Below are 25626 nucleotides of genomic sequence, written 5' to 3'. Positions count from 1 at the left end.
AGGCTCCATGCAAGGAGCCTGATGTGCGACTTGATCCTGGGACTCCAGGATCACACCCTGAGCCAAAGGCAGGCAGGCACTAAACCGCTGAGCCACCCAGGCATCCCTACACAGGGTTCTAACCTCTTGAGAAGGGCTAGCAGTCACTAGCTCCATTCTAGCAACTCCCATTCCTGGTCTTCTCTCCTAGTCATCCTCTGCTACCAGATGTGGCCTCCCAGGTCCCCAGGCACCTCTTTCCATACTCCATTCAATACACTCAGCACACATTTATCACTGCTTACTTTGGGCTGGGCACTTTTAGTATGAATGGACAAAACAAGGTTCCAGATTTCAGGAAAAGTTCATTTTAGTTATGTGGCACAAATCCCAGGAAAACCAGAGTCTTTGTACAGGAAAAAATTCCAGCATGCCATGGGGAATGTAGATTATGATGCAATTTATTAGACCTGGTAACATCTAGAGAAGCTTCATAGAGGAATAATCTAGCTGGGCCATGAAAGAAAGAAAAGTAGAATTTTTAGCAGGCAGAGATGGGACAAAGAAACTGGGGGTGAGAGCCCAGTGGTCTATGCGGAAAAAAAAAATCTCAAAATTGTCTAGGGTGGGTTAAGAGGCAGGAGTGGGGGAATGAGAAGAAACTACAATATGGCCTATGCAGGGCTTTGGACACCTGGCTAAGGAATTTGGGCTCTACCATATTGGTGACAAGAAGCTTACAGACTTCTCCAAGCATGCTCCATCCTAGTCCCCAGGAAAAGACTTTATATATCCTGGGCATCCTCACCCTAAATGCACCCTTCTTCCTTCTCACCCCTTATTATTCTTTCTTCCACTTGTCAGAGAGCTTCTAGATAGCCAGTTAGGGGAGGAGGGTCTGAGAGCTTTCTGCTAAGGGCAGCTTGAGTCAGCAACTTTTGCTTTCACTTGCAGGGAGCCTGGTGGATTTCCTCAAGACCCCCCCAGGCATCAAGCTGACTATCAACAAACTCTTGGACATGGCAGCCCAAGTAAGCAGATTGGGGAGGGGCTGGACATGCGCATAGCCCACTAGGGTGAGGATGTCTGGCCCAGGACTGCTGACCTCTTACCTGGCCTGCAGATTGCAGAGGGCATGGCATTCATTGAAGAGCGGAATTATATCCACCGTGACCTGAGGGCTGCCAATATCCTGGTATCTGACACCCTGAGCTGCAAGATTGCAGACTTTGGCCTGGCACGCCTCATCGAGGACAACGAGTACACAGCGAGGGAGGGTAGGTGTGGGATATAAGGGAAGTCTGGGGGCTGTAGGGTCTGGCCAAGCAGACCCAGGTGACCTCATTGCCTCCCTGCAGGAGCCAAGTTTCCCATTAAGTGGACAGCACCAGAAGCCATTAACTACGGGACATTCACCATCAAGTCGGACGTGTGGTCTTTTGGGATCCTGCTGACAGAGATTGTCACCCATGGCCGCATCCCTTACCCAGGTCAGGGCCAAGGGCAGGAACTGAAAGAGTGATGGGGAAGAGCAGCAAATCCATGTCTGTCCACTCACTTCATCTGTTCCTGATTCAGATTCTGAATCTTTCTAGCTGCTTTTCCTGTATTCATGCAGCACTCCAGCATGCCCAGTCAGGTGCTATGTTTCCCAGGGCTGGCTTCCATCTCTGTCTCAAATTCCTTCCTCCTTCAATAATCCCAGCTCTTTACTTTTGACATGGGCAGCCTAGGATGGTAGAAGAGGATCTGGCTAGGGAGGCAAAAGGCCTGCCTTTATTACCAGATCTGCCACTGATGCTAACTTTCTGTTTGGGCTTGATCAGATCACTCTTTCCCCATCTGTAAATTATGAGATTAGAATAGTACCTGGTCCATACAAAGCACTCAAGAGTGTTAGGTTTCATTATTATTATTTTTAAAAGATTTATTTATTTCAGAGAAAGAAAGAGAGCAGGGTTGGAGGGGAGAGGGAGAAGGAGGGAGAATCTCAAGCAGACTCCCCTCTGAGCATGGGGCTCAGTCTCGCGACCCTGAGATCATGGCCTGTGCCAAAATCAAGAGTCAGACACTACACAGACGGAGCCACCCAGGTGCCCCTAGGTTTTATTATTAATCATCACTTTGAGCAAGTGACTTTACCTCTCTAAGCCCCAGTTTCCTGATATGAACAAACAAGACTGTGAAAGATCTTGACTTCTAGTGGGTACTCACTAAACACTGACTTGCCTTCCCTCTGAAACTCACCATCTAAAGAATGTGAGAGACATATAAACTAATTCCTACCCTCTCCCATCCCTTCCTCCAGTCTCTGGACAGAGTCCTTTACCCCTGAATTCAGCCCAGATGGATGGAATTTTTTGAAAGGAACTTCTAGGACACTCTAGGGAAAGGAAATAGGACACAAAGACAGAGTAGAGAGGTCATGGAGCAGATTTGCAGAAGCTTCCCACATCCCCAGAGCAGTATATATAGAACTTTGCTCCTAGGAAGGTAACGGCACCTTAGCAATAATCGCACCTCAGATAAACCTCATTGGCTACGATACTGCCACTGCGCAAAGCTAGGTAAAGGTCTTTAGAACCAGGTGAGAGCCTTAAGGCCTTCTCTGCCTGGAATTGGCCCCACCACAGAGTTCAAGGGCAGCACGAGGACTAGAACTTTAGTCAGCCTGCCAAGGGTCATTACTGCTCCTCCACTGTGCCCATAGAGGTAAACCCATAAAGAATCTCTCTGTTAGGAAAAAAAAAAGCATGGAGCACCTAGCTGGTTTAGTCAGTATTACATGCAACTTGTGATCACATTGGTCATAGTTCAAGCCCCACATTGGGCATGGAGCCCACTTAAAGTTAATAATAATTTTTAAAAAAGAAAGCATTGAAAGCATGATGATAATTGGCAACTGACACATGGCTTCAGGGTCAGAGAGACGATGGGGAATAATGGGGACCTGAGTGAACTTGCCTCTGTTCAGAAGACGGTTGCTACTAAAAAAAAAAAAAAAAAAAAAAAAAAAGATGGTTGCTACTAAGATATAGATAGGAACCCCCAAAATAGATATTTTCTTTTTTAAGAGAAGCCAAAACTTGGAATTTTAGGAAAATTTGCCTATATCCAAATATTGATGATTGATTCAAATTATTTAAAAACATTGAAGAGGGGGGCATTTGGGTGGGTCAGTTGATTAAGTGTCCAACTCTTGATCTTAGCTCAGGTCTTGATCTTGGGTCTTGAGTTCAAGCCCTGCATTGGGCTCCATGCTGGGTATGGAACCTACTTAGAATAAATAGATAGATAGATGATAGATAGATAACACTATAGGGGTCAAACCAAAGTATGTCTATGGGCTATATTTAGTCTGGGTGCAGACTATGACTTTGCACCCTTGGCTCTAGCCATGGGCATTTAGTTCCCTTGTCTGTGTCCTCTAATATCCTGATTTTAAGGGATATCCCGAATTTATTTAATCTGGGTCATGAAGGTGCCTGGTGAATCTACCTTATGCAGGGTCTGCTCTGCTGGGGTCTAGGACCCATCTGGCTTCTTGATGCAGCATCTCATGTGCCTGGTCCCCAAACCCAAGAAGCTTCACCACTGTGCTGTCTGTGGCTCCCATACTGCCCTGAGCCCTGACCACCTCATCTTTCCCACCAAATCATAATAATCACAGATATTTTTCATGAAGCATCTCCTCTCCAGGCACTATACTTGGTGCCATATATGTACTGTCTCATTCAATTTTCGTAACAGCTGTATAAGGTTGGAGATACTGTTTAATCCATTTTCCAGATGAGAAAACTGAGGCTCAAAGAGGAGACATGGCTTACCCAAGGTCTCACAGTGAACATATAGGTGTTATTGAGTGCTTGAGCCATAGCAGACACTCCAGTGGCATTACTGACATTTGGCAGGTACCTGAAGTATATGGTCTTACTTTTTTTTTTTTTTAACATTTTATTTATTTATTCATGAAAGACACAGAGAGGCAGAGACATAGGCAGAGGGAGAAGCAGGCTCCCTGCGAGGAGACCAATGTGGGACTCGATCCCAGGACCCCAGGATTACGACCTGAGCTGAACCACTAAGCCACTCAGGTGCCCTAGTATATGGTCTTACTACCGATGAAGACCAAGATCCTTTTGGATTGGTGTTCACATGGTACCAGTTAAATATTCTGAGCATCCCCCCTGCTGTGGGTTTCCAAAGCCTGGACCCTTGATACTGTTTTTGAACCCATCAACCTCTAGGGATGACCAATCCTGAGGTGATTCAGAACCTGGAACGAGGCTACCGCATGGTGCGACCTGACAACTGTCCAGAGGAGCTATACCAACTCATGATGCTGTGTTGGAAGGAGCGTCCAGAGGATCGGCCCACCTTTGACTACCTGCGTAGTGTGCTGGAGGACTTCTTCACAGCCACAGAGGGCCAGTACCAGCCCCAGCCCTGAGAGACTTAGGGGCCTGGACCCTTCCCTGCATCTAGCAAACCTGGCTGGGGGAGAATCAGTTCTTGTGTCATACCCATGTAGCCTATGCACATCTGGACTCTGTGTGTGAATTCCACCCACGGGTGGCATGTACACTTCTTGTGTCTTATACAGGGGTTCTATAGTTGTATGGGCTCTGCACGTGTCCTATAGATGTGTGGCATGTGTATATATGTCTTGGACACCTGTTCAAGTTGTCCCCTTATGGGCCTTTCTACTTCCTAAGACCACCAGAGAGAAGAGAGACACCTGTGATTGACACCAGCTTCTGCCCGCCCCCTTTTCCCTTTCCATCAAGAAGTTCCTTGAGGCTGGGGCCTTATCTGATACCTCTGTGTGCTCCTCCTTGGTGCCTGGCACACATTAGGAGCTCAATAAATGACTCTGTTGATGAGGACTGTACATCTCTCAGTTCTCCACTCCCATCTCCTCTTCTTGGGAGGGGGGAGTAGGGGTTCAGAAGACGGAAAATAAGTCACCCTGAATTGAGGTGAAAGATGGGATGAGGGGGGATGTCTGAGCTTTTTTCAGTTCTGCTGATTTGGGGTTCCAAAAGGAAACTCCTACAGTTTGCTGAATGGGTTCTTTGAACTCCTTCATACCCCTACCCCAAAGGATTAAGGGTGACCTTTTCAGAACCTCCTAAGGAATGGGTGTGTCCCAGGATCCTCCCTTCTCATTATATAAGGGCAATAGCATTTTTTACAGCTACTGATTCTGGGGCTATATTTGTACTCAGGTACGTTTTGATTCACCTTCAAGATGTTTTTAAATATTTTAAAGTAATTTCTACTCCCAGTGTGGGGCTCAAACCCACAATCCTGAGATCAAGAGTCACATACTCTACTGACTTAGAGAGCCAGGTGCCCCTAAGATGTGTAGTTGGTTTTGTTTTGTTTTGTTTTGTTTTGTTTTGAGAGCGGAGGAGAGAGAGAACAAGCAGAGGGAGGGACAGAGGGAGAGGGAGAAACAGACTCCCCACTCAGCAGGGAGCCTGATGCTGGTCTCATTCCCAAGACTCTGAGATCATGACCTCAGCCATAGGCAGATGCTTAACCAACTGACCGCCCCCCCACAAGATGTTTTTAAACATTGAATTAATCCATTCTTTGGCAAATACTTATTTGTGATATATTTATTTATTTGAGAGAGAGAGAGGGCAAGTGCAGGGGAAGGGAGAAGGAGAGGTCATCTCAAGCAGACTCCATGCTGAGTGCAGAGCCTGACTTGAGGCTTCATGCCAGGACCTCCCTGAGGTCACAAACTGAGCCAAAACCAAAATTCAGACGCTTTTTTTTTTTTTTAAAGACTTTATTTATTTATTCATAAGAGACACAGAGAGAGAGAGGCAGAGGGAGAAGCAGGCTCCATGCAGGGAGCCCGATGTGGGACTCGACCCCAGGTCTCCAGGATCACGCCCTGGGCCGAAGGCGGCGCTAAACCGCCGAGCCACCCAGGGATCCCCCAAAAGTCAGACGCTTAACCAACTGTGCCACCCAGGCGTGCCTTGGCAAATATTTATTGAACATCTACCATGTGTTAGGGATGGTTCTGGGTTCATAAAATATATAATAGATTAAAAAAAAATCTCTGTCCTTATGGAGCTTACATACAATAGGACAGACAATAAATGTAGTTAGGGAATACAGACAATAAATGTTACAAATAAGTAAATGATACAGTACACAACAAGGTGCTGAGTGCTAAGGGGAAAATAAAGCAGGGTAAAGGGAATTAGGAATGTCGTATTTGGGGGAGGTTTGCAATTTTAAGCAGGGTGGTCTGGGAAGGTCTTATTGAGAAGGTGACTTAAGGAAATATTTGAAGGAGATGAAGGAGCAAGCCACGTGGTATGGGGGAGGAGAGGCCAGGCTGAGGGAACCGCCTGAGGCAGAGCTCCTTTGGCAAGCACAGAGACGTAGGTCTTGATGGGGGGCCTGAGGGGTAGAGATCCTGTGGTGCCTTGTGGCCTTTGCAGAAACCATTTCAAGAAGACTTTGTGGAGATTTTTGCAGAGCCATGACAAGACCCGACTTACTTTTCTTAAGCCTTTTTTTTTTTTTTTTGAAAGAAGAAGAGAGCATGTACTGGCACAGGAGTGGGGCAGGGGTGGAGGGGGTGGGAGAGAGAATCTTAAGGCTCCCCGCCCAACGCAGAGGCCGACACAGGGCTCTATCTCACAACCCTGAGATCATGACCTGATCCGAAATCGAGTCAGAAGCTTAACGGACTGAGCCACCCAGGCACCCTATGACCTGACTTACATTTTATTTTATTTACTTATTTACTCATGAGAGACGGAGAGAGAGACAGAGAGGCAGAGACACAAGCAGAGGGAGAAGCAGGCTCCCGACGGGGGACTCGATTCCCAGGTCTCCAGGATCACACCCCAGGCTGCAGGCGGCGCTAAACCGCTGCGCCACGGGGGCTGCTCCCTTGACTTACATTTTAAAAGAATACCTCTTATTACTGTCTTGAATGTGAACAGAGTGAGTTAGCAGTCAATTTATAAAACTGGGAGATTTAAAAAAAAAACTGGGGAGATTTTGGATAAAACTACAGGTTTCTGTCTTCTCTTGGAAAAAAAATCTTGAAGATTTGGCTTCATTGGGCTTACCTGTCCTCATGGAGCTGATTAGTGGACACCACCTTCACATAGGGCTTAAGCTCTTCCTTTGCCAGGGTCTTCTTTTGCTAGAGTCCCTTTGCCAAACAGTTGAAACTGAGTGTCAGTGGTTATCATCATGCTTGCACTGTTGTTCTCATAATGAAGAGGAAAATGAAATGTTTTTCACCTCTATTTCCAATAAAAAGTGAGAAAATGAAAGGTACCTGCAGATGGCAGTGTGTTTGAGGAAAGATGGGGGAAAGGCATTTTGCTTTACGAAAGTGAAAAGAATCCAATTTTAGAAATATGCAAAGCACCTGAATCAAACTAATATAAAACCACTTATTTTTACACCACCTGCCTCACCTCTATAAGGATCTGAGGTTCTGATTCCTGTTCTGCATTTTATAAAATGCTGCCACACCCATGACCTCATCTGATCCCCACCCTCCTCTTCTTTTGGATACTGTGTGCAGCATAGAGTTAGTGAACTTTGAATTCTTATCCTCTGCATTTTACAAAGAGGGAAGTGAGGGCCAGAAAGGTTCTAGCCAGGAAGCAGCAACACAGAGCTGGAAAAAGGGATTCCCTGGCTCTTTAGCTGTTTTCTTTCTTTCTCTCTCTCCTTCTCTCTCTCTCTCCTTCTCTCTCTCTCCCTCCCTCTCTCTTCCTTTAGCTGTTTCTATAAATCTTAAATTTTCTGTTACTTTTATTTTTTTTAAGATTTTATTTATTTATTCATGAGAGACACGCAGAGAGAGGCAGAGACATAGGCAGAGGGAAAAGCAGGCTCCCTGCGCAGAGCCGGATGCAGGACTTGATTCCAGGACCTGGGGATCACGACCTGAGCCAAAGGCAGATGCTCAACCACTGAGCCACCCAGGCGCCCCTCTTCTATTACTTTTATAATGAGTGGCCCAAATGCAGTTCTCAAATGAGGAACACAAGTGTCTAAGTGCCCAAGCACTCTTTAAATTGTACAGGCATAGGGTTACCTGGGTGACTCAGTTGGTTAAACATCCAACGCTTGATCTCAGTTCAGGTCTTCATCTCAGGATCATGAGTTCAAGCCTCCAGATGGGCTCCACTCCGGGTGTGGAGCCTACTTAATAAATAAATAAATTGTAGAGGCATAAAAATGTATCTTATCAACTATAGGACCATGAGTTTGTAACTTACTTGTCACACAAATAGTAAGTACTCACTAAATATTAATATTGTTGTATTTTATTATTTTAATAGCCCATCACAGTGCTTTTCAGTTTTTCAGATTTTAATAATGAACAGTTGATGATTGATAAATAAGTTCAGTGATCCTCAAAGTTATGGTGGGGCAATTTTACACTCCTGTCTTGCCCTGGAAACAGTTATGCAATGTCTGGAAACAATTTTGGTGACCACAGCTGAGGGTGGGAGTGGAGGGTGCTATTGGCATCTAATGAGTAAAGGCCAAAGATGCTGCTAAACATCCTACACAATGCACAAGAGAGCCCCTTACAGTAAGGAATTATCCAGTTCCAAATGTCAATAGCTTCAATAGGTTCAGAAACCCTGCCCTAGTAGAAGGGGACAATCAGTGTCCTCCTATGTAAAGGCACTCTTCAGTGCTCGCGGGTGACAGCATCAGGGAGGCCCCGCTTTGGAGGTAAGAAAGGCTGGGTTCGGCCCCTTCCCTACAGTGTCTCCGGTGCACAGCAGGCATTCAGAAAATCTGTACTAGTGAAAGGTGAATTTAATTCCTAATTGTGTGACTCTGAGCAAGTCACAAAGGTCTGAAGTTCATTATCCTTATCCATAAAACGGGAATAAAAAGCCTCTTCCAAAGCTTTTGTGAGCAATCGTTGAGATAAACGTCGGTAAAGGGGTTGCACAGCACTTGGTCCACAGCAGTTTTCTTTCCTTTGTCAAGTTGATTCCAAACTCAGGCTCCAAGCCAGGTTCAGCCCGGTCCTTAGCTGAGTGACCTTGTGCAAGTCACTTTCCTCCCCGCAGGCTTCAGTTGATTCTCCATAAAACGACAAAGTTGGCTTCTGGTCTCCCAGCGCACTTCCAACACCGAAACGCGACGGCGAAGTGTACGGATCCGTTTTCTTCCCCCGGGACTAATGGTACGGTCCCCGGGCAGCTCCCCCACCCCCCTGTCGCAGACCTTGGTACAGGCCCAGGGGGCCCTCGGCAGCCTCTCAGGGCTGCCCTTGCCCCCTGCCGAGTTCCGGGCCGTCCCTGCGCGAGCTGATTGGCTGGAGCCGTGCCCGGGCTGCGCGGCTATAGGTGAGCCCGGGAGGGGACGGGCGGAGCGGGCGGGAGGCCCGCCCCCTCCCCCCCTGGGTCGGACGCCGAGCGGAGCCGCGGGCGGGAGGCCGGACAGACCGACTGACGGGAGGGACGGGAGGCGAGCAAGATGGCGCAGACTCAGGGCACCAGGAGGAAAGTCTGTTACTACTACGACGGTGAGCACCGTGCGCGCGGCGGGGGCGGGGCCGGGCCGGGGCCGGGAGAGGGAGGCTGAGGAGATGCGAGTGGGGAGGCTGGGAGAGGCTGAGGCGTTGGGGAAAGGCTGAGAAGAGGAGGCTGCGAGGAGGACGAGGCTGAGAGAGGAGGCTCAGAGGGAAGAGGCTGAGAGGAAAGAGGTCGAGGCTGAGGGAGGAGGCTCAGTAAAGAGGGCAGGGGGAGGGAGGAGGCAGGGGGAGGAGGCTGAGAGCAGGAGGTGGAGGCTGAGGGAGGAGGCTCAGAGGAAAGGAAAGGAAGTCGAGGCTGAGGGAAGAGGCTGAGGCCGAGTGGGGGTCTTCTGAGGAAGCCTGCGGTAACTTGGCTGGAGGGGGGTGGTTCTCAGGAAGCCTGATGGAGAGAGTTTGAGTGGGACCCCAGGAGAGGAGGCTGAGTCTGAGGGCGAGGCAGGATCTGGTGGAGAAGGGTGCAAGGATGTGTTTTCCTGCCGAGAATACAGAAGTCTTCCTCTACCCCTTTGCTTCCTCATCCTTTTTGGTGAGAGTCCTGCAAGAGTCCTCACCTCCTGTCACCAGCCTCCCCGCCCCCTCCGTCTCTCAGCTGGGCCTACACTTTGCTGCTGGAAATGGGGCCCCTGGGCTTGGAAGGAGAAAGATACAACCTGTTAAAACAGACTTTTTCATGTAGCAGAAGCCTGGAATGGCTTACTCTGTACTAGGGACATTTAGGTGCTGAGGTCGTGGGGCTGATCAGGTCACTTCTCATTTTCTTCTCAGCCTGGATGGGAAGATAGATGGACAGTGACACAGAATTGCCTTCCAGGATCATGCTGGGATAAAGGAGAGCTCAGAGTGTTTGGGGAGCACAGAGGCACCCAACTGAGACTGCCCACTTGGGGCAGGAGGTGCCATCTCAGTTAGGACCTGAAGAACAGGAGTTAGTAGCCGAACCCAGGGAAGGCAAAGAGAACCGTAAATTTAGAAGAGAGAGGACAGCATTTTTTTTTTTTTTTTTTTAGGACAGCATTTTTGAAAGACCTCAGGTGTGTGTACAGTATAGGTTTGAGGGCAGAGTGTAGAAGGTCAGGGAATAGGGTGGAGGGAAAAGTTGAAAGTCATGAGGCTGGAGAAGTATTCGGAGACTAGATCCTGAAGGGCTGGACACACTGGCTTAGGGAAGTTGGACTTTATTCTGAGTGCACTTGTGAATCATTGAAGTTTTGTGCAAGGTTAGTGACATCATCAGATTTATACCTTAGAGCTATCACTCTGAAAGAAATTAAGTTTATGAATGTAGAGGTAAGGAAAAAGGTAAGGATCCCAAACTCCTGGGTTGGGCAGTTTAATGTGTTTGGAGAAGGCTATATCAGTCGATAACTTTGGGTTTTGTATTTCTACTCTTAAAAATACTTACTGAGGGCTACCCCTACTGGGGGATATCCGCTTAGAGGTATCCAGTAGGCAATTGGCTATTCAGGTCTGCAGTTTATTTTTTATTTTTTTAAAATATTTTATTTATTTATTCATGAGAGACAGAGAGAGAGAGAGAGGCAGAGACATAGGCAGAGGGAGATGCAGGCCCCCTACAGGGAGCCTGGTGTGGGACTCCATCCCAGGACTCTGGAGATCAGGGCCTGAACTGAAGGCAGACGCTCAACCACTGAGCCACCCAGGCATCCCAGGTCTGCAGTTTAGAAGATAGAAATGAGAAGGTAGAGATTTTTGGTAGTTATCAGCATACAGATGGTAATTTTAGTTACAGAAGAGGATGTGATCATGGGGATCCCTGGGTGGCTCAGTGGTTTGGTGACTGCCTTCAGCCCAGGGTGTGATCCTGGAGACCCGGCATCGAGTCCCACATCAGGCTCCCTACATGGAGCCTGCTTCTCCCTTTGCCTGTCTCTGCCTCTCTCTCTCTGTGGGTCTCTCATGAATAAATAAATAAATCTTTAAAAAAAAAAAAAAGAGGATGTGATCACCCAAGAAGTGTTTTTTTGTTTGTTTGTTTTGTTTTTTTTAAAGATTTTACTTATTTATTTATGAGAGACACAGACATAGGCAGAGGTAGAAGCAGGCTCCCTGCGTGGAGTCTGATGTGGAACTTGATTCCAGGACCCCGGAATCACAACCTGAATTGAAGGCAGATGCTCAACCACTTAGCCACCCAGGTGTCCCTCACCAGAGAAGTTGTACACAACGTGGAAAGAAAAGAGGATTCCGGGTGAAATTCTAAGGAAGTGGACTGAGGAAAAGTCTAGTGTATTCTTTATGCTCTGTACCCTTCTGTCATAGTGCTTGTCACTGTGTATTGGAATTGCCTGTTTACTTGTTCATTCTTCTTAGATGGTAATCTCCTTAGGGAATGGGATCGTGTCTTATCTAGCTCTGTATGCTCAGCCCCCAGAACAGTGCCTCCTTCATAGTGGGCTCTCAATAAATACTTGCTGATTAAATTGTACAGAGGGAATATAAGTGAACCAGAAAGTCTTTTCTTTGTTGTTTTTAAGTAGCTCCACTCTCAGCATGGAGCCCACCATGAGGCTGGAACTCACTACTGTGAGTCAGATACTTAACCAGCTGAGCCACCCAGGCACCTCAAGAACCAGAAGTCTTTGTTACAGTAGCCAAAAGAAGGAGGGAGTGGCCAGGTGTTGGCAAGAACTATTTCCTTTTTTTTTTTTTTTTTAAAGATTTTATTTATTTATTCTTGAGAGATAGAAGGAGAGACAGAGCCAGAGACACAGGCAGAGGGAGAAGCAGGCTCCATGCACCAGGAGCCCGACATGGGATTCGATCCCGGGTCTCCAGGATTGCCAGGATTGCGCCCTGGGCCAAAGGCAGGCGCCAAACCGCTGCGCCACCCAGGGATCCCCAGCAAGAACTCTTTCTTATGCAGGTTTGCAGTGAAACTAGATTGCAATAGATTGGAGAATGAATGGATGGGTGAAGAGAAGACGTCAGATTGAACCCTTTTCAAAGGAAGTTTGGTTGAGGCAGAGAGAAAGAGTTGTTTATAAAGAGGGACATTAAAAAAAAAAAAGGGACATAGTGGCTAAGGGTTGAGCATATTCAAAATCCAAATGGAGGGGTGCTTCGGTGGCTCAGTGGTTGAGCATCTGCATTTGGCTCAGGTCATGAACCTGAGCTGTTAAGTAGCTGTTGTGAAAGAGGGAGCTGAGGAAATAAGTTTGGAAGAGTCCTTCCATTACTGCTGGGCAGCAGTGAGGGCCCGTTCCAGGCTGGAGCCTTTGACTTTGTAGCCATATGAGTTTGCACAGTTTTGTGATCTCTACACCATTAGTTTAAACTGAGAAAAAGTAGAAAGACCTTAGTTTTTAGACGAAAGAGAGTTACTTTTTGAGAAACCATTTGTGAGTTTTACAGAGGTGAGCATGGGACTCAGAAGCTTTGCAGTATTGGGCAAGTTACTTTACCTTTGTAGGCCTCAGGTCACTCCTATAAAACCGAAAAACCTTGAGGGGCACCTGGGTGGCTCAGTGTTAAGTGGCTCAGTTGGTTAAGTGTCTGCTTTTGGCTCATGTCATGATCCCAGTATCCTGGGATTGAGCCCCTCATTGGGCTCCCTGCTCTGTGGGGAGTCTGCTCCTCCCTCTTCCGCAGCCTCCCCGCCTCCCATCTCTTTCTCTCTCTCTCTCTCAAAAAAAAAAAAAAAAATATATATATATATATATATATAAATTTTTTTAAAAAACCCTGAAAAACATTGAGAAGAGTGGGAAAAGCTCTCTAACTATAAAGGTAGTATCTAAATAAAAACGACTATTTCTTTTAAAAAGTCTCTCAGCAACTGGATTAAAAGCTGTTAAGAAAAGGATGGTGCCTCTGGGCCCCACGTCAGGTACTCCCCTAGCCTTCTAGATAAGTTATCTTAGTTCTCCAAGTCTAAGCCTTGGCTGAATTCAGGTTTGATAGGCAGGGGACTTGCTGGGGATTAAGGCCCTGGGTAAGCCAGGAATCCAGTTACGTAACAGTATTGGTCATATTACTATCCATCTTCAAATTGGGTCTGCATCTGGATGTCTCCACCAATCCCTAGGGAACCTGTTCTACCAATCGCCATGGCTGATAAGGTGGTCTGAAGGTCTCTGGAAACAAAATTTTCCACGTGCCTTCTCTGCTACTACATCTCAAAGTCTGTGTCTATATGGGACAAGGGTCCCAATTGACTGCCACCAAATACTATACTCTGGCTTGTGGCTCTTTCAGCACAGTTCTTGCCCTCACAGGCCTTACTAAGATTAACAGAATAGGGTAAAAGGATGTTAATAAAAACTAAGGGAATTTGAATAAAGCATGGGCTTTTAGTCAAAGATAGTGTATCAATATTGGTTCATTAATTGTAGCAAATGTTTTATCATGTAGAATGCTGATAATAGGGAAAACTGGGGTGTCTGAGAACTCTCTCTACTATCTGCAATTTTTTTTATAAATCTAAAATTGTTCTAAAAAATAAAATATATTAAAAAGACAGGTAAGAGGGCAACCTGGGTGGCTCAGCAGTTTGGCTCCGCCTTCAGCCCAGGGTGCAATCCTGGAGACCCAGGATCGAGTCCCGTGTCGGGCTCCCTGCATGGAGTCTGCTTCTCCCTCTGCCTGTGTCTCTGCCTCTCTCTGTGTCTCTCATGAATAAATAAATAAAATCTAAAAAAAAAAAAAAAGGTAAGAGAGTGAGATCCTAAACATCTAGCTGTTTAGAAGTTTTCCATTGTCCCTGGCCATGTATATGGCAAAGAGAATTGGGAGTGTGGTTTGGATGCTATTGGTGACATTCTCCACAGTGCATTAGTCCGTGGAATGAAGCCTGTTACTGACACCACCCAACCATGATGCATAAGAGGTTGAGACCTTTTTATTGGTGCTCAAAAATCTGCCTCAATCTGATGGACTTCTAAGTAGGGATCCTTGGGTGTGCAGTTTACTTCATTCTTGTTTGTTTTTCAGTTGTTTTGTTGTTTCATTTTTTTTTTTTTTTTAAGTAAGCTCTGTGTCCAAGGTGGGGCTCAGACTCATGGCCCTGAGATCAAGAGTTACATGCTCTAGTGACTGAGCCAGCTGGGCACCCCCACTTGATTTTTGGAATATTTGTGCCAGGAACTTTGTGCCAAGGAGTTTCACAGAGCTCCCTAGATTAAGGGCAAACTGAAGTAGGTACTTGGGAAACCCAATGCAACTTCTTAGGGTACTAGATTTGGAGTCAGAAGAGTTGACCCCTGCCTGCATCATTTGTTGTGTGATATTAAATAGACACAACTTCTCTGAGTCATTCAGTTCAATTCCTTGAATCTTTATTCAGCCTTTATGATGTACAGAATGCATTTGTCCTGGCATTCAAGGAGCTTCCAATCTTATGTATATAAATAGATAAAGTAATTCAGATACAAAACAAAATTTATTAAGTGATATATACAAATTGCATGGAGAGGAAATGGCCATTTATTTTAATTTTAATTCTTTTTTTATATTTTGATCAGGAATATGTTTGGCACTTAAGCTGGGCTTTGTAGTATGAGGGTCATCAGAAAAGGAAGGACATTCTGGGTCAAAGGAACAGTCTTAACAAAGACTACTTGGGTGTGAAGGTGAATGCCATATTCAGGATGCTGATAATCATCCAGTGTGTTTAGAACAGAGATTAGCAGATTTTCTGTAAAGGGCCAGATAATATTTTTGGCCTCGTGTGCTATATGGGTGGGTCTCTGTGGCAACTGTTTACTCAGCTCTGCTATTATAATGTTAAAGCAGCCATAGACAATATTTAAGCTAATGGGCTTGGCTGTGTTCCAATAAAATTTTATTTACAAAAAAACAGGCAGCTAGTTGTATTTGGCCCAAGGGCCATAGTTTGCCTTTTCCGTTTAGAGTAGAGAGCTGGGAGAGGGAGAGAGCGGGAGAGGGAGCGTTGTGAGTTGAATGCCAGGCTAGTGAAGTTGTTCTTTATCCTGTAGAAGATGGGGAGTCATTAAGGGTTTTTGAGCAGGGGAATGGTGTTATTAAAGCTGTGTGTTAGAAAAATAACTGGTCAGTGTGGCAGATAGTTTTGAGTTGAAGACAGAGGAACCAATTAGAAGTCTATTGCTATAGAGGAAGCTAGAGATGATAAGAGTTTAGTTTTCTTATCTATACAATGGGAATAATACTCCTGTTTTACCAGGTTATTGTGAGGATCCATTAATTTTTTTTTAAGATTTTATTTATTTATTCATAGACACAGAGAGAGAGAGAGGCAAAGACACAGGCAGAGGGAGAAGCAGGCTCTGTTCAGGGAGCCTGATGTGGGACTCAATCCTGGGTCTCCAGGATCACACCCCAGGCTGCAGACTGCACCAAACCGCTGCACCACCAGGGCGGCCCCTGAGGATCCATTAAGAAAGTAAATGTAAATGTGCTTTAACCCCATAAAGTGTTTTAATATGAAAGAGGTGAACTGTGACTTATAATAATTCTGAATAGTAATGGTTATTTTTCTGTTGTAGGAGTGAATTCTTTGCAGATACGGTGAGGTGAATCACCTCGTTGCCTGCTATTCTACAGTAGCTTTGGAATGAACCGTTTTTACATTGTGTAGTGCCTATCGGCTAGGCTTATATCTTTAAGTGCTGGACTCACCAGAGTCCCCTGCTTTTTTTGTTTGTTGTTCCTGTTTTGTTTGTTTTATTTTTATTTTGTTTTTTTGTTTGTTTGTTTTATTTTTATTTTGGAGTTAACTCTTCCTCAAGGTGGGTGAGAATCTTGGGGACTAGAACGAAAGAGAAAGAATTTGATTAGGAGATGGTTATAAAAATTCCTGGATTCTCCTGGGAGTGTATGTCTAACTGTGTCACTGAAACTGTCACTCTTTCTTCTTCAGGGGATGTTGGAAATTACTATTATGGACAAGGCCACCCAATGAAGCCTCACCGAATCCGTATGACTCACAATTTGCTACTTAACTATGGTCTCTACCGAAAAATGGAAATCTACGTGAGTTACTGGGACCCCCACCACTCCCTAACCCCATCAGCTCTAGTTATGTTATCTCATTTTCTCAACTACTTATTCATCAGATGTGTCGAATGGGCTGTTATGTGGCAGACATTGATAGAGATTTCTGTTTTTAAAGGGTTCGCTCCAGTACTGGAGACTGACAGGTACACAAATAAATTGTACTACAGTCTGAGAGTGCACAATTAAATAATGTACAAGATACAGAGATAATGAAAAGTGAAGGAGGAAGGGAACCTTGGAATGTTTCCTGGAGGTACTATCTGAGCAGAATTTTAAATATTGAATAGAATTTAGCCAGGAGTTCAGGAGGGGACTGACATTCTAGACCAAGGGAAGAGTGTAAACAAAAAGGCAAAGAGGAAAAAAAAAAAAAAAAGGCAAAGAGGTGAGAATAGTATGGTGTGTTTGGGGAAACTATGAGTAGTTTCTAGGTAGTGCTATAGTGTAAAGGTCTCACAGGTGTGAGTAAAGGGACCTACAGTTGGAGAGGTCAGCAAGGATTGGATATGCTGTACTATGTAATAAGCAACTCTGATGGGCCAGGATTAAAAAAAAAAAAAAAATCCAATGCCTAAAAAAAGAGCAGTTGGGACTATGTTGAGCTAGACAAGTCCCTAATTACTAGAGAGCATAGACTCTAAACTGCTTGACTCAGTTCCGTCTGATTTTTGCCCACCTACCAGTTTTTATTTTATTTATTTATTTTTTAAATATTTTATTTATTTGAGAGAGAGAGCACAAGCAGATGGAGAGGGATGCCTCCACTGGTGGTGCCCCCACCATCAGTTTTTAAAGAGAAGATAGGGATCCATATTATTCTGTAATGTGGGGCCTGATCTCAAGACCTTGAGATTGTATTCTGAGCTGAAACTGAGAGTTGGACATTTAATTGATTATGCCACCCAGGTGCTCCAAAGATTTTTTTTTAAGTAATCTCTACACCCAGTGTGGGGCTGGAATTCAACCCCAAGATGGTGAGTTGCATGCTCTACTGACTGAGCCAGCCAGGCATCCCCAAGTAATGGATTTTAAATCAAAGAGAGATAAAACAGGTATGCATTTTATTTTTATTTATTCTTAAAATATTTTATTTATTTTTTGAGGGGGGAGATGCAGCTGGGTGGCTCAGTCGGTTAAGTGTCTGCCTTCGGTCAGGTCATGATCTCAGGATTCTGGGATTGAGCCCCACATGAGGCTCCCTGCTTCTCCCTCTGTGCCTACTTGTGCTTTCTCTCTGTCAAATACATTAAAAAAATGAATTAAATTTTAAAAAATAGAGTTGGGTGGGAGGAAAAGGGAGAGAGAATTTGAAGCAGACCGCGCTGAGTGCAGAGCCACACATGAGGCTTGATCCTGCAACCATGAGACTATGACTTGAGCTGAAACCAAGAGTTGGATGCTTAAACCGACTGAGCCACCCAGGTGCTAAGTAATCTGCCCGGTATGGGGTGAAAACTCTCAGCCTCGAGATCAAGAGTCACATGCTCCACCAACTGAGCCAGTCAGGAGCCTTCAGGCATGCATTTTAGTAGAGAAGCCAGTTAGGCTGTTGCAAAGGTCCAAATGAGAAAATAAAGAAGGGCTGGGGCCTATGTTGCCTTATGGTTAGAGCCTAAGAGTCTGTGGTTAAAGTCTGTGCTGGCAGCTTAAGTAACCTAGCAACAGCAGTATCCTTCCTCACCATTCCAGAGACTGAAAGGAGATGAGTCTTCTGTCTCAGATGGCCCTGTTATGTCCCTAGAGCCACTGGAGGCAGCTGGGGAAGCAAGGAGGGAAGGTAGACAGAGGAGCAGGCAGATGTGGGACCAGAGACCTTTGTCAGGTGTGAAAGGCATCTGAGAATGAAAAACATAAAAGGTAGCAGACAGAGGTTTTGAGGGACTCTAGGGAGTAGACTAGCATTTAGATAAAAAGAGGATACCTGAATGTGGAATAGCGAGCGCCGAGACCTTCCAGAGTTCCCTCTTACACATCTATACCTTGCTAATCTGGCTCTAGCTTGCCTCCTTTTCTGTCACTCCCCTCTCAGAACCCTCAGATCAGATTCTGCCTCTTTCTCCCCAATCCTGCCCAGTCATATTTTACTCATCTTCAAAAGTTACCTCAACCCTCTTTCTCTCTTTCATTCAGTATGTATGTATGTGTGTATGTATGTATGTATTTATTTATTTATTTATTTATGATAGTCACACACAGAGAGAGAGAGAGAGAGGCAGAGACACAGGCAGAGGGAGAAGCAGGCTCCATGCACCGGGAGCCCGACGTGGGACTTGATCCTGGGTCTCCAGGATCGCGCCCTGGGCCAAAGGCAGGCGCTAAACCGCTGCGCCACCCAGGGATCCCCTCATTCAGTATATTTTTGTTGAATACTTGTCATATCCCAGGGACTATATTAAACTCCATGAGTGATACTGAAGTATTAAAAAATGGATCTTATCTTCAAGTAAGGAAAAATAAATGAACATTTATTGAAAATTGCTTGGGTGGTAGGCCAGGGCTACCTGTTATTTCATATAATCCTTATAGCAACCTTAATTTATAGCTGAAGAAACAAGGTCAGAGAAGATGATTGACATGAACCTAAGACTCCAACCCATATCTTTTTGGTTCCAGAGTCTTTATGTGTCCATTTGTCCTCCTCCTACTCCCTCAACCTAAGATATATATATATATATATATTTTTTTTGATATATATATATTTTAAGTAGACTCCACATCTAGTGTGGAGCCCAGTGTGGGGCTTGAATTCAAAACCCTGAGATCAGGGCAGCCTGGGTGGCTCAGTGGTTTTAGCGCTGCCTTAAGCCCAGGACATGATCCTGGAGACCTGGGATTGAGTCCCACATTGGGCTCCCTGCATGGAGCCTGCTTCTCTCTCTGCCTCTCTCTCTGTATCTCTCATGAATAAATAAATAAAATCTTAAAAAAAAAAAAAAACAAAAAACCCTGAGATCATGAACTGAGCTGAGATCAAGAGTCAGATGCCTAACCAACTGAGCCACCAGGCAACCCGCCCTAAGCAATATTTTAACAAGAACTCTAGAAGTAGATGGTCTCAGAATTTTTTGATGATATCATCAGAGACCCAGGCTTATTCTCTCCTGCTCAGTCATCCTTAGCTTATTTGATTGTTTTTGTTTGTTTGTTTGTTTGTTTTAAATATTTTTTATTTACTCATGAGAGCCAAGGAGAGAGAGAAAGAGATAGAGACATAGGCAGAGGGAGAGGCAGGTTCCCCACAGGGAGCCCAATGTGGAGACTTGATCCCAGGATTCGGAGATCATGACCTGAGCTTTGCAAAGGCAGATGCTCAACCACTGAGCCACCCCAGGTGCCCCTGATTTTTTTTTAAGTTTTATTTATTTTCTGTGTGTGTGTGTATGTGTGTGTGTGTGTGTGTGTGTATAGAGAGAGTGCATGCATGCACGTGTGCAAGTGGGGGGAAGGGAGAGGCAAACGGAGAGGGAGAGAGAATCTCAAGCAAACCTCCTGAGTTAAAAAAAAGAAAAAAACAGGGGCAGCCCGGGTGGCTCAAGCAGTGTACCGCCGCCTTCGGCCCAGGGCCTGATCCTGGAGACCCGGGATCAAGTCCCACGTCAGGCTCCTTGCGTGGCGCCTGCTTCTCCCTCTGCCTGTGTCTCTGTTTCTCTCTCTCCTCTCTGTGTATTCTCAGAAATAAATAAATAAAATCTTAAAAAAAAATTAAAACAAAACAACAAAACAAAAAACAAAACAACCTCCTGAGTACCGTGGAACCTGATGCGGGGCGGATCTTGTGACCCATGAAATTATGACCTGAGCTGAAATCAAGAGGTAAACACTTAACTGACTGAGCCACCCAGATGCCCCAGCTTATTTGATTTTATCCTTTTGTTTTTTGCCTTGAAATCCCATGATGGGTGTCTCAGCTCCAAGTGTTAAGAGTTTGTACAACAGAATACAAAGAAGAAGGGAAGTGGTGGCAAATGGATCATTTTCCACTATCCCCATCCCACACTGTCTTCTTTATTAGAGAGGAAAACCCTTCCTAGAAGTTTCCCAACAGATTTCCCCTTAAATCTCACTGGGTCATTTGCCATCCTTAGATCATTCACCAGCAATTGGCTTAGACTAATCACATTTGATTCCTTTGGCTGAGTGCATTAACACCCAACCAAATTGAGATCTGTTAACAAGAAGAGAGAAAATGGTTCTTTGGGAAGCATCTAACAGTGGTTGTTGTAGTGATAATACCACCTCTTGGCAAGACGCCTGGGTGGCTCAGTGGTTGAACATCTGCCTTCAGCCCAGGGTGTGATCCTGGAGTTCTGGGATCGAGTACTACATCAGGCTCTCTGCATGGAGCCTGCTTGTCTCTCTGCCTATGTCTCTGCCTTCTCTTTGTGTCTCTCATGAATGAATAAATAAAATCTTTAAAAAAAATAATACCTTGGCAATTTCTTTATCTGTAGGTATTATTGTAAACTTCTAAAGTGAAATTCCAGTATACTCTCTTAAATCTTTAAACTGGTTCTGTTTAATGTGATCTGTTTCCTTCTCTTGGGTATGAATCTTTGATCCTCTTCCCCCAACAGTGTTTCTGTGCATTCATTCTATCTTCTCCTTTCTCTGGGCTGTGATCTTAATATTCCTTTCCCAAAACACAGATAGCTATTTTAATATCTTTCCTAAAATTGATGGCTTTTGAGAGTCAGACCTGGAAGAAGCTCCGTAGATTTCTTATAGAAGTTGCTGTATTCTGGGGCACCTGGCTGCCTCAGTCAGTAGAGCATGGGACTGTTGATCTCAGGGTTGTAAGTTTGAGCCCTATGTTGGATGTGGAGATTACTTAAAAATCAAATTTAAAAAAAAAAAGTTGTTGTATTCTGTCTCTATACCTGAAGGAGACATATTGAAGTCTTTCACACAGTTGGTCCCTCCCCCAATTCTGCCTCCACACATCTAATTAATCTCTCCCAGAATCTATATCCTCATTTTTCATCCAGGAACCTTCCTATTTACATAATCAACAATTCTGCTCTCTTTCTTGCCTTGGATGCTAATTTTGTATATTCCCAGGCTTCTTATTCATCGCCTTCTGTTCTTTTGTGCTTTTTTTAAAAAATGTTTTTATACAATATTGAGTAGATATGAAAGAATTTTTATAAAATATGTGGAAGGTATAAAGAATCACAATACAATTAATACCATCTAGTTTAAGCAAACAAACATTGCCATGACTGCTAAAGCCCCTATATACCCTTCCCTGATCCTCTTTGCTCTCCTCTTCCCCAGAGTTAATCTCTGCCCTGTATTTAGGGTGTGTTATTTCCTTGCCTTTTTTTTTTTTTTTAAGATTTTATTTATTTATTCATAGAGACAGAGAGAGAGAGAGAGAGGCAGAGACACGGGCAGAGGGAGAAGCAGGCTCCCCATTCAGGGAACCCAACATGGGACTCGATCCTGGGTCTCCAGGATTATACCTTGGGCTGTAGGCGGCGCTAAACTGCTGCGCCACTGGGGCTGCCCTAAAGATCTTATTTATTTATTCATGAGAGACACAGAGAGAGAGAGAGGCAGAGATATAGGCAAAGGGAGAAGCAGGCTCCCTGTGGGGAGCCCAATGCGGGATTCAATCCCAGGACTCTGGGATCATGCCTGGAGTCAAAGGCAGACACTCAACCGCTGAGCCACCCAGGTGTCCCTATTTCCTAGCTTTTTAAAGATAATTTTACCAGTATATATTCTTAAACAATACACGTTCTAGTTTTACGTGTTTGAATGTTATGTGAATGGAGTCATACAGTACTGATTATGTGACCTACCTTTTTTGCTCAACATGTTCTTGAGAATCATACATGTTGATGCACACAGCTGGATTTATTTTCACTGTATTTCATTGAAAGAATATACTACAGGACATATGTACATATTTACCCTTATTAGGGAGTCAAAATGGTTTCCAGTTGCCAGCAATGTAGAAGAATTGCAGTTGCTTTAAGTCTTTGCCAACACTTGATTTTGTCATATTTAATTTTTTTGTCAGTTTAGCTTAACGTGAAATGATACTTTAAGTTTTTTTTTTGATTTATGCTTTCCTTGATTTCAACCTAGGGAGAGTAAGGATCTTTTTGTATGTTTATTGGCCATTCAAGTTTCCTTATCCAAGTCCCTTTTCAAGCCTTTTACCCATTTTCCTACTTGATTGTCTGTTTTGTTTTAATTGGACCTTGGATATACAGAATTGAGATAAATGTTATCCTTGGCTCATAAGCATCAAAGGAAGGTCATTTTTGGTCTTTTGAAAATATATATCTGGGATGCCTGGGTGGCTCAGGGCATGATCCTGGAGTCCCGGGATTGAGCCCCACATCAGGCTCCCTGCATGGAGCCTGCTTCTCCTTCTACCTGTATCTCTGCTTTCTCTCTGTGTCTCTCATGAATAAATAAACAAAATCTTAAAAAAAAAGAAAAAAAGAGGGATCCCTGGGTGGCGCAGCGGCTTGGCGCCTGCCTTTGGCCCAGGGCGTGATCCTGGAGACCCGGGATCGAGTCCCACGTTGGGCTCCCGGTGCATGGAGCCTGCTTCTCCCTCTGCCTGTGTCTCTGCCTCTCTCTCTCTCTGTGTGTGTGACTATCATAAATAAATAAAAAATAAATAAATAAATAAATAAATAAAAAAAAGAAAAGAAAAATATATTTTACTGCTTATTCAATATTTTAATGGGTGTTGAGACATCAATATTCCTACACCCTGATCACCTCTAAATTTTGTGTTTATTATTTCTATCTTTTAAAAAAATGTTTATCTTGTGTGTATGCCTAAACAATATATAGTAATTATTTACTTATTTTTGAACTTTTAAAAAAAGGTGTCCTACATGTAATCTTTTTTTTTTTTTTTTTTTTAAGTTTCTTTATTTAGGGACGCCTGAGTGGCTCAGCAATTGAGCATCTGCCTTTGGCTCAGGGCGCGATACCAGGATCTGGGATCCAGTCCTGCATTGGGCTCCCTCTGAGCAGTCTATACTCCCTCTGCCTATGTCTCTGTCTCTCTTGAATAAATAAATATATCTTTTATTTAAAAAGTTTATTTATTTTTAATAATCTCCACACCCAACATAGGGCTCAAACTCATGACTCTTTGATCAAAAGTTACATGCTCTTCTGGGGGAACCGGGATGGCTTAGTTGGATAAGTGTCTGATGTCAGCTCAAGTCATGAACTCAAGGTCCTGGGCTCTGTGTGCAGGGAAGAGTCTGCTTTCCCTCTTCTTTCCCTTTGCTCCTACTCTGACTTCTCTCTCAAATAACTAAATAAAATCTTAAAAAAGCAAGCAAGCAAGCAAGCTGCATACTCTTCCAACTGAGCCAGCCAGGTGCCTCTTGTGACTTGTTTTTTTATCACACAATATTATGTTAGTAAAATCCAACCACCTTGCTGCATATAGCTATAGTTTTTCGATTTTTCTCTGCTGAAAAATATTTTGTCATTATCTTTCAATTTATCCATTCTCCCATGATCTTAATTTGTATTTCACTTTTTAATGTTAGGAACAGTGCTTTGGATATTCTTGTACATATCTCTTAGTGCATGTATGCAAAAGTTTCTTTTGACTGTTTCTCTAGTACTGGAACTGCTGGACTGTAGGGTATGTGAATAACAAATGCTACGTTGCTTTTCATTGTAGTCAAATGAATTTATACTCCCACTGGCAGTGTGTAAGTGATAGCTTGAGAGGTGTCTGGCTGGCTTAGTCAGTGAAGTGAATGACTCTCAATCCCAAGGGTGTGAGTTTTTTCCCTTACCAATTTGTAGTAGTATTTTATTTTAGTAGAGGTAGTCCAGTGTCAGTTTATTGCTCTAAATATCTTTTTTTTTTTTTTTTAAGATTATTTATTTGAGAGAAAGAGTACACGGCAGGAAGGAGCAGAGGGAGAGAGAAATTCTTTAAGCAAACTGCTGAGAATGGAGCCCAGTGTGGGTCTGGAACCCACAACCCCCTGAGATCACTACCTGAGTCAAAACTAAGAGATGCTTAACCAACTGTGCTACCCAGGCGCCCTGCTCTAAATATCTTCTACTCTGGTTTTGTCTTTTTACTCTATCTTTAATGAACAGAAATTACTGATTTTAATATAGTCATATTTATTAATTGTTTCCGTTATAAGTGCATTTGTGTCTCTAGAAATCCTTCCCTTGGGGCACCTGACTAGTTTAGTCAGAAGAGCATGCAACTCTTTATCTCCAGATCGTGAGTTTGAGCCCCATGTTAGCTGTGAAGATTACTAAGAAAGAAAGAAAGAAAGAAAGAAAGAAAGAAAGAAAGAAAGAAAGAAAGAGGGAGCCTGCTTCTCCCTCTGCCTGTTTTTTTATCTGCTTGCTTCTCGCAGACAGCCTGATGTGGGACTCGATCCCAGAACCCCGGGATCACGCCCTGAGCCAAAGACAGACGCTCAAACGCTAAGCCACCCATGCTTCCCGCAAGTCACTTTTTTTTTTTTTTTTTTAAAGAACAAAGTGGAAGGACTTGTGCTACTAGGTATCAAGACGTAACGAAGAACCATTATAATTAAGCCACTGGGTATTGGCATATGGGGTAATAAACAGACCAAGTCAACAGAACACAGAGCCCAGAAACAGACCCATACACACTGCTTGGCATAAAGCTGGTGCTTACTAAGTATTTGTGGAATGAATGAACAAATATGGACATCTCATACATAAAAGAGCTGGCACTTAGATCAATGGGGAGACAATAGAGTTTTCAGTAAATCAGCTAGGACAATACAAGGGAAAAATTTCAGTGGATTCCTACCTCAAACCATATTGACAAATCAATTCTAAATATAGTAAATACATGTACGTGAAAGCAAAACTATAAAGCTTTTATCTTTTTAAACTGTTTTTATTTTTTAAGTAAACTCTATGCCTAACATGGAACCTGAACTCACGACCCCAAGTCCAAGAGCCACATGCTCTACTGACAGAGTCAGCCAGGCGCCCCCCATAAAGCCTTTTTTTTTTTAAATATTTTATTTATTTATTCATGAGAGACACAGAAAGAGGCAGAGACACAGCAGATAGAGAAGCAGGTTCCTCACAGGGAACTCAATGTG

The 25626-nt window shown here is 44.1% G+C and overlaps 2 protein-coding genes and 1 non-coding gene across 5 annotated transcripts in view; 2 read left to right on the top strand and 1 right to left on the bottom strand.

Moving 5' to 3' along the window:
- Window positions 1-9225, top strand: part of LCK (LCK proto-oncogene, Src family tyrosine kinase) — a 28273-nt gene extending 19048 nt beyond the window's left edge. For 2 of the 3 annotated variants that reach the window (XM_041767124.1, XM_041767125.1), the window contains 4 exons: window positions 934-1010; window positions 1103-1256; window positions 1338-1469; window positions 4227-4862. In XM_041767124.1, the coding sequence (XP_041623058.1) occupies window positions 934-1010; window positions 1103-1256; window positions 1338-1469; window positions 4227-4429 (566 nt within the window). In that variant the 3' untranslated portion in view covers window positions 4430-4862. Of the gene's footprint in view, window positions 1-933; window positions 1011-1102; window positions 1257-1337; window positions 1470-4226; window positions 4863-9068 lie in introns of those variants that run through there. The other variant, XM_041767126.1, reaches the window with a different exon arrangement.
- Window positions 2403-2544, bottom strand: LOC121498261. Its single transcript, XR_005989660.1, has one exon. It is a non-coding gene; the product is annotated as a U4 spliceosomal RNA (small nuclear RNA).
- Window positions 9226-9352: 127 nt separating the features above from the next.
- Window positions 9353-25626, top strand: part of HDAC1 (histone deacetylase 1) — a 34143-nt gene continuing 17869 nt past the window's right edge. Inside the window, exons 1-2 of the mRNA XM_041767127.1 lie at window positions 9353-9526; window positions 16392-16504. Of these exons, the coding sequence (XP_041623061.1) occupies window positions 9478-9526; window positions 16392-16504 (162 nt within the window). The 5' untranslated portion in view covers window positions 9353-9477. The remainder of the gene's footprint in view (window positions 9527-16391; window positions 16505-25626) is intronic.

This window comes from Vulpes lagopus, chromosome 8 (assembly GCF_018345385.1).
Source record: "Vulpes lagopus strain Blue_001 chromosome 8, ASM1834538v1, whole genome shotgun sequence".
Classification (NCBI taxonomy): Eukaryota; Metazoa; Chordata; class Mammalia; order Carnivora; family Canidae; genus Vulpes; species Vulpes lagopus.
The sequence above is the reverse complement of the archived record's forward strand: the minus strand, read 5'-3'. Positions and strand labels throughout refer to the sequence as shown.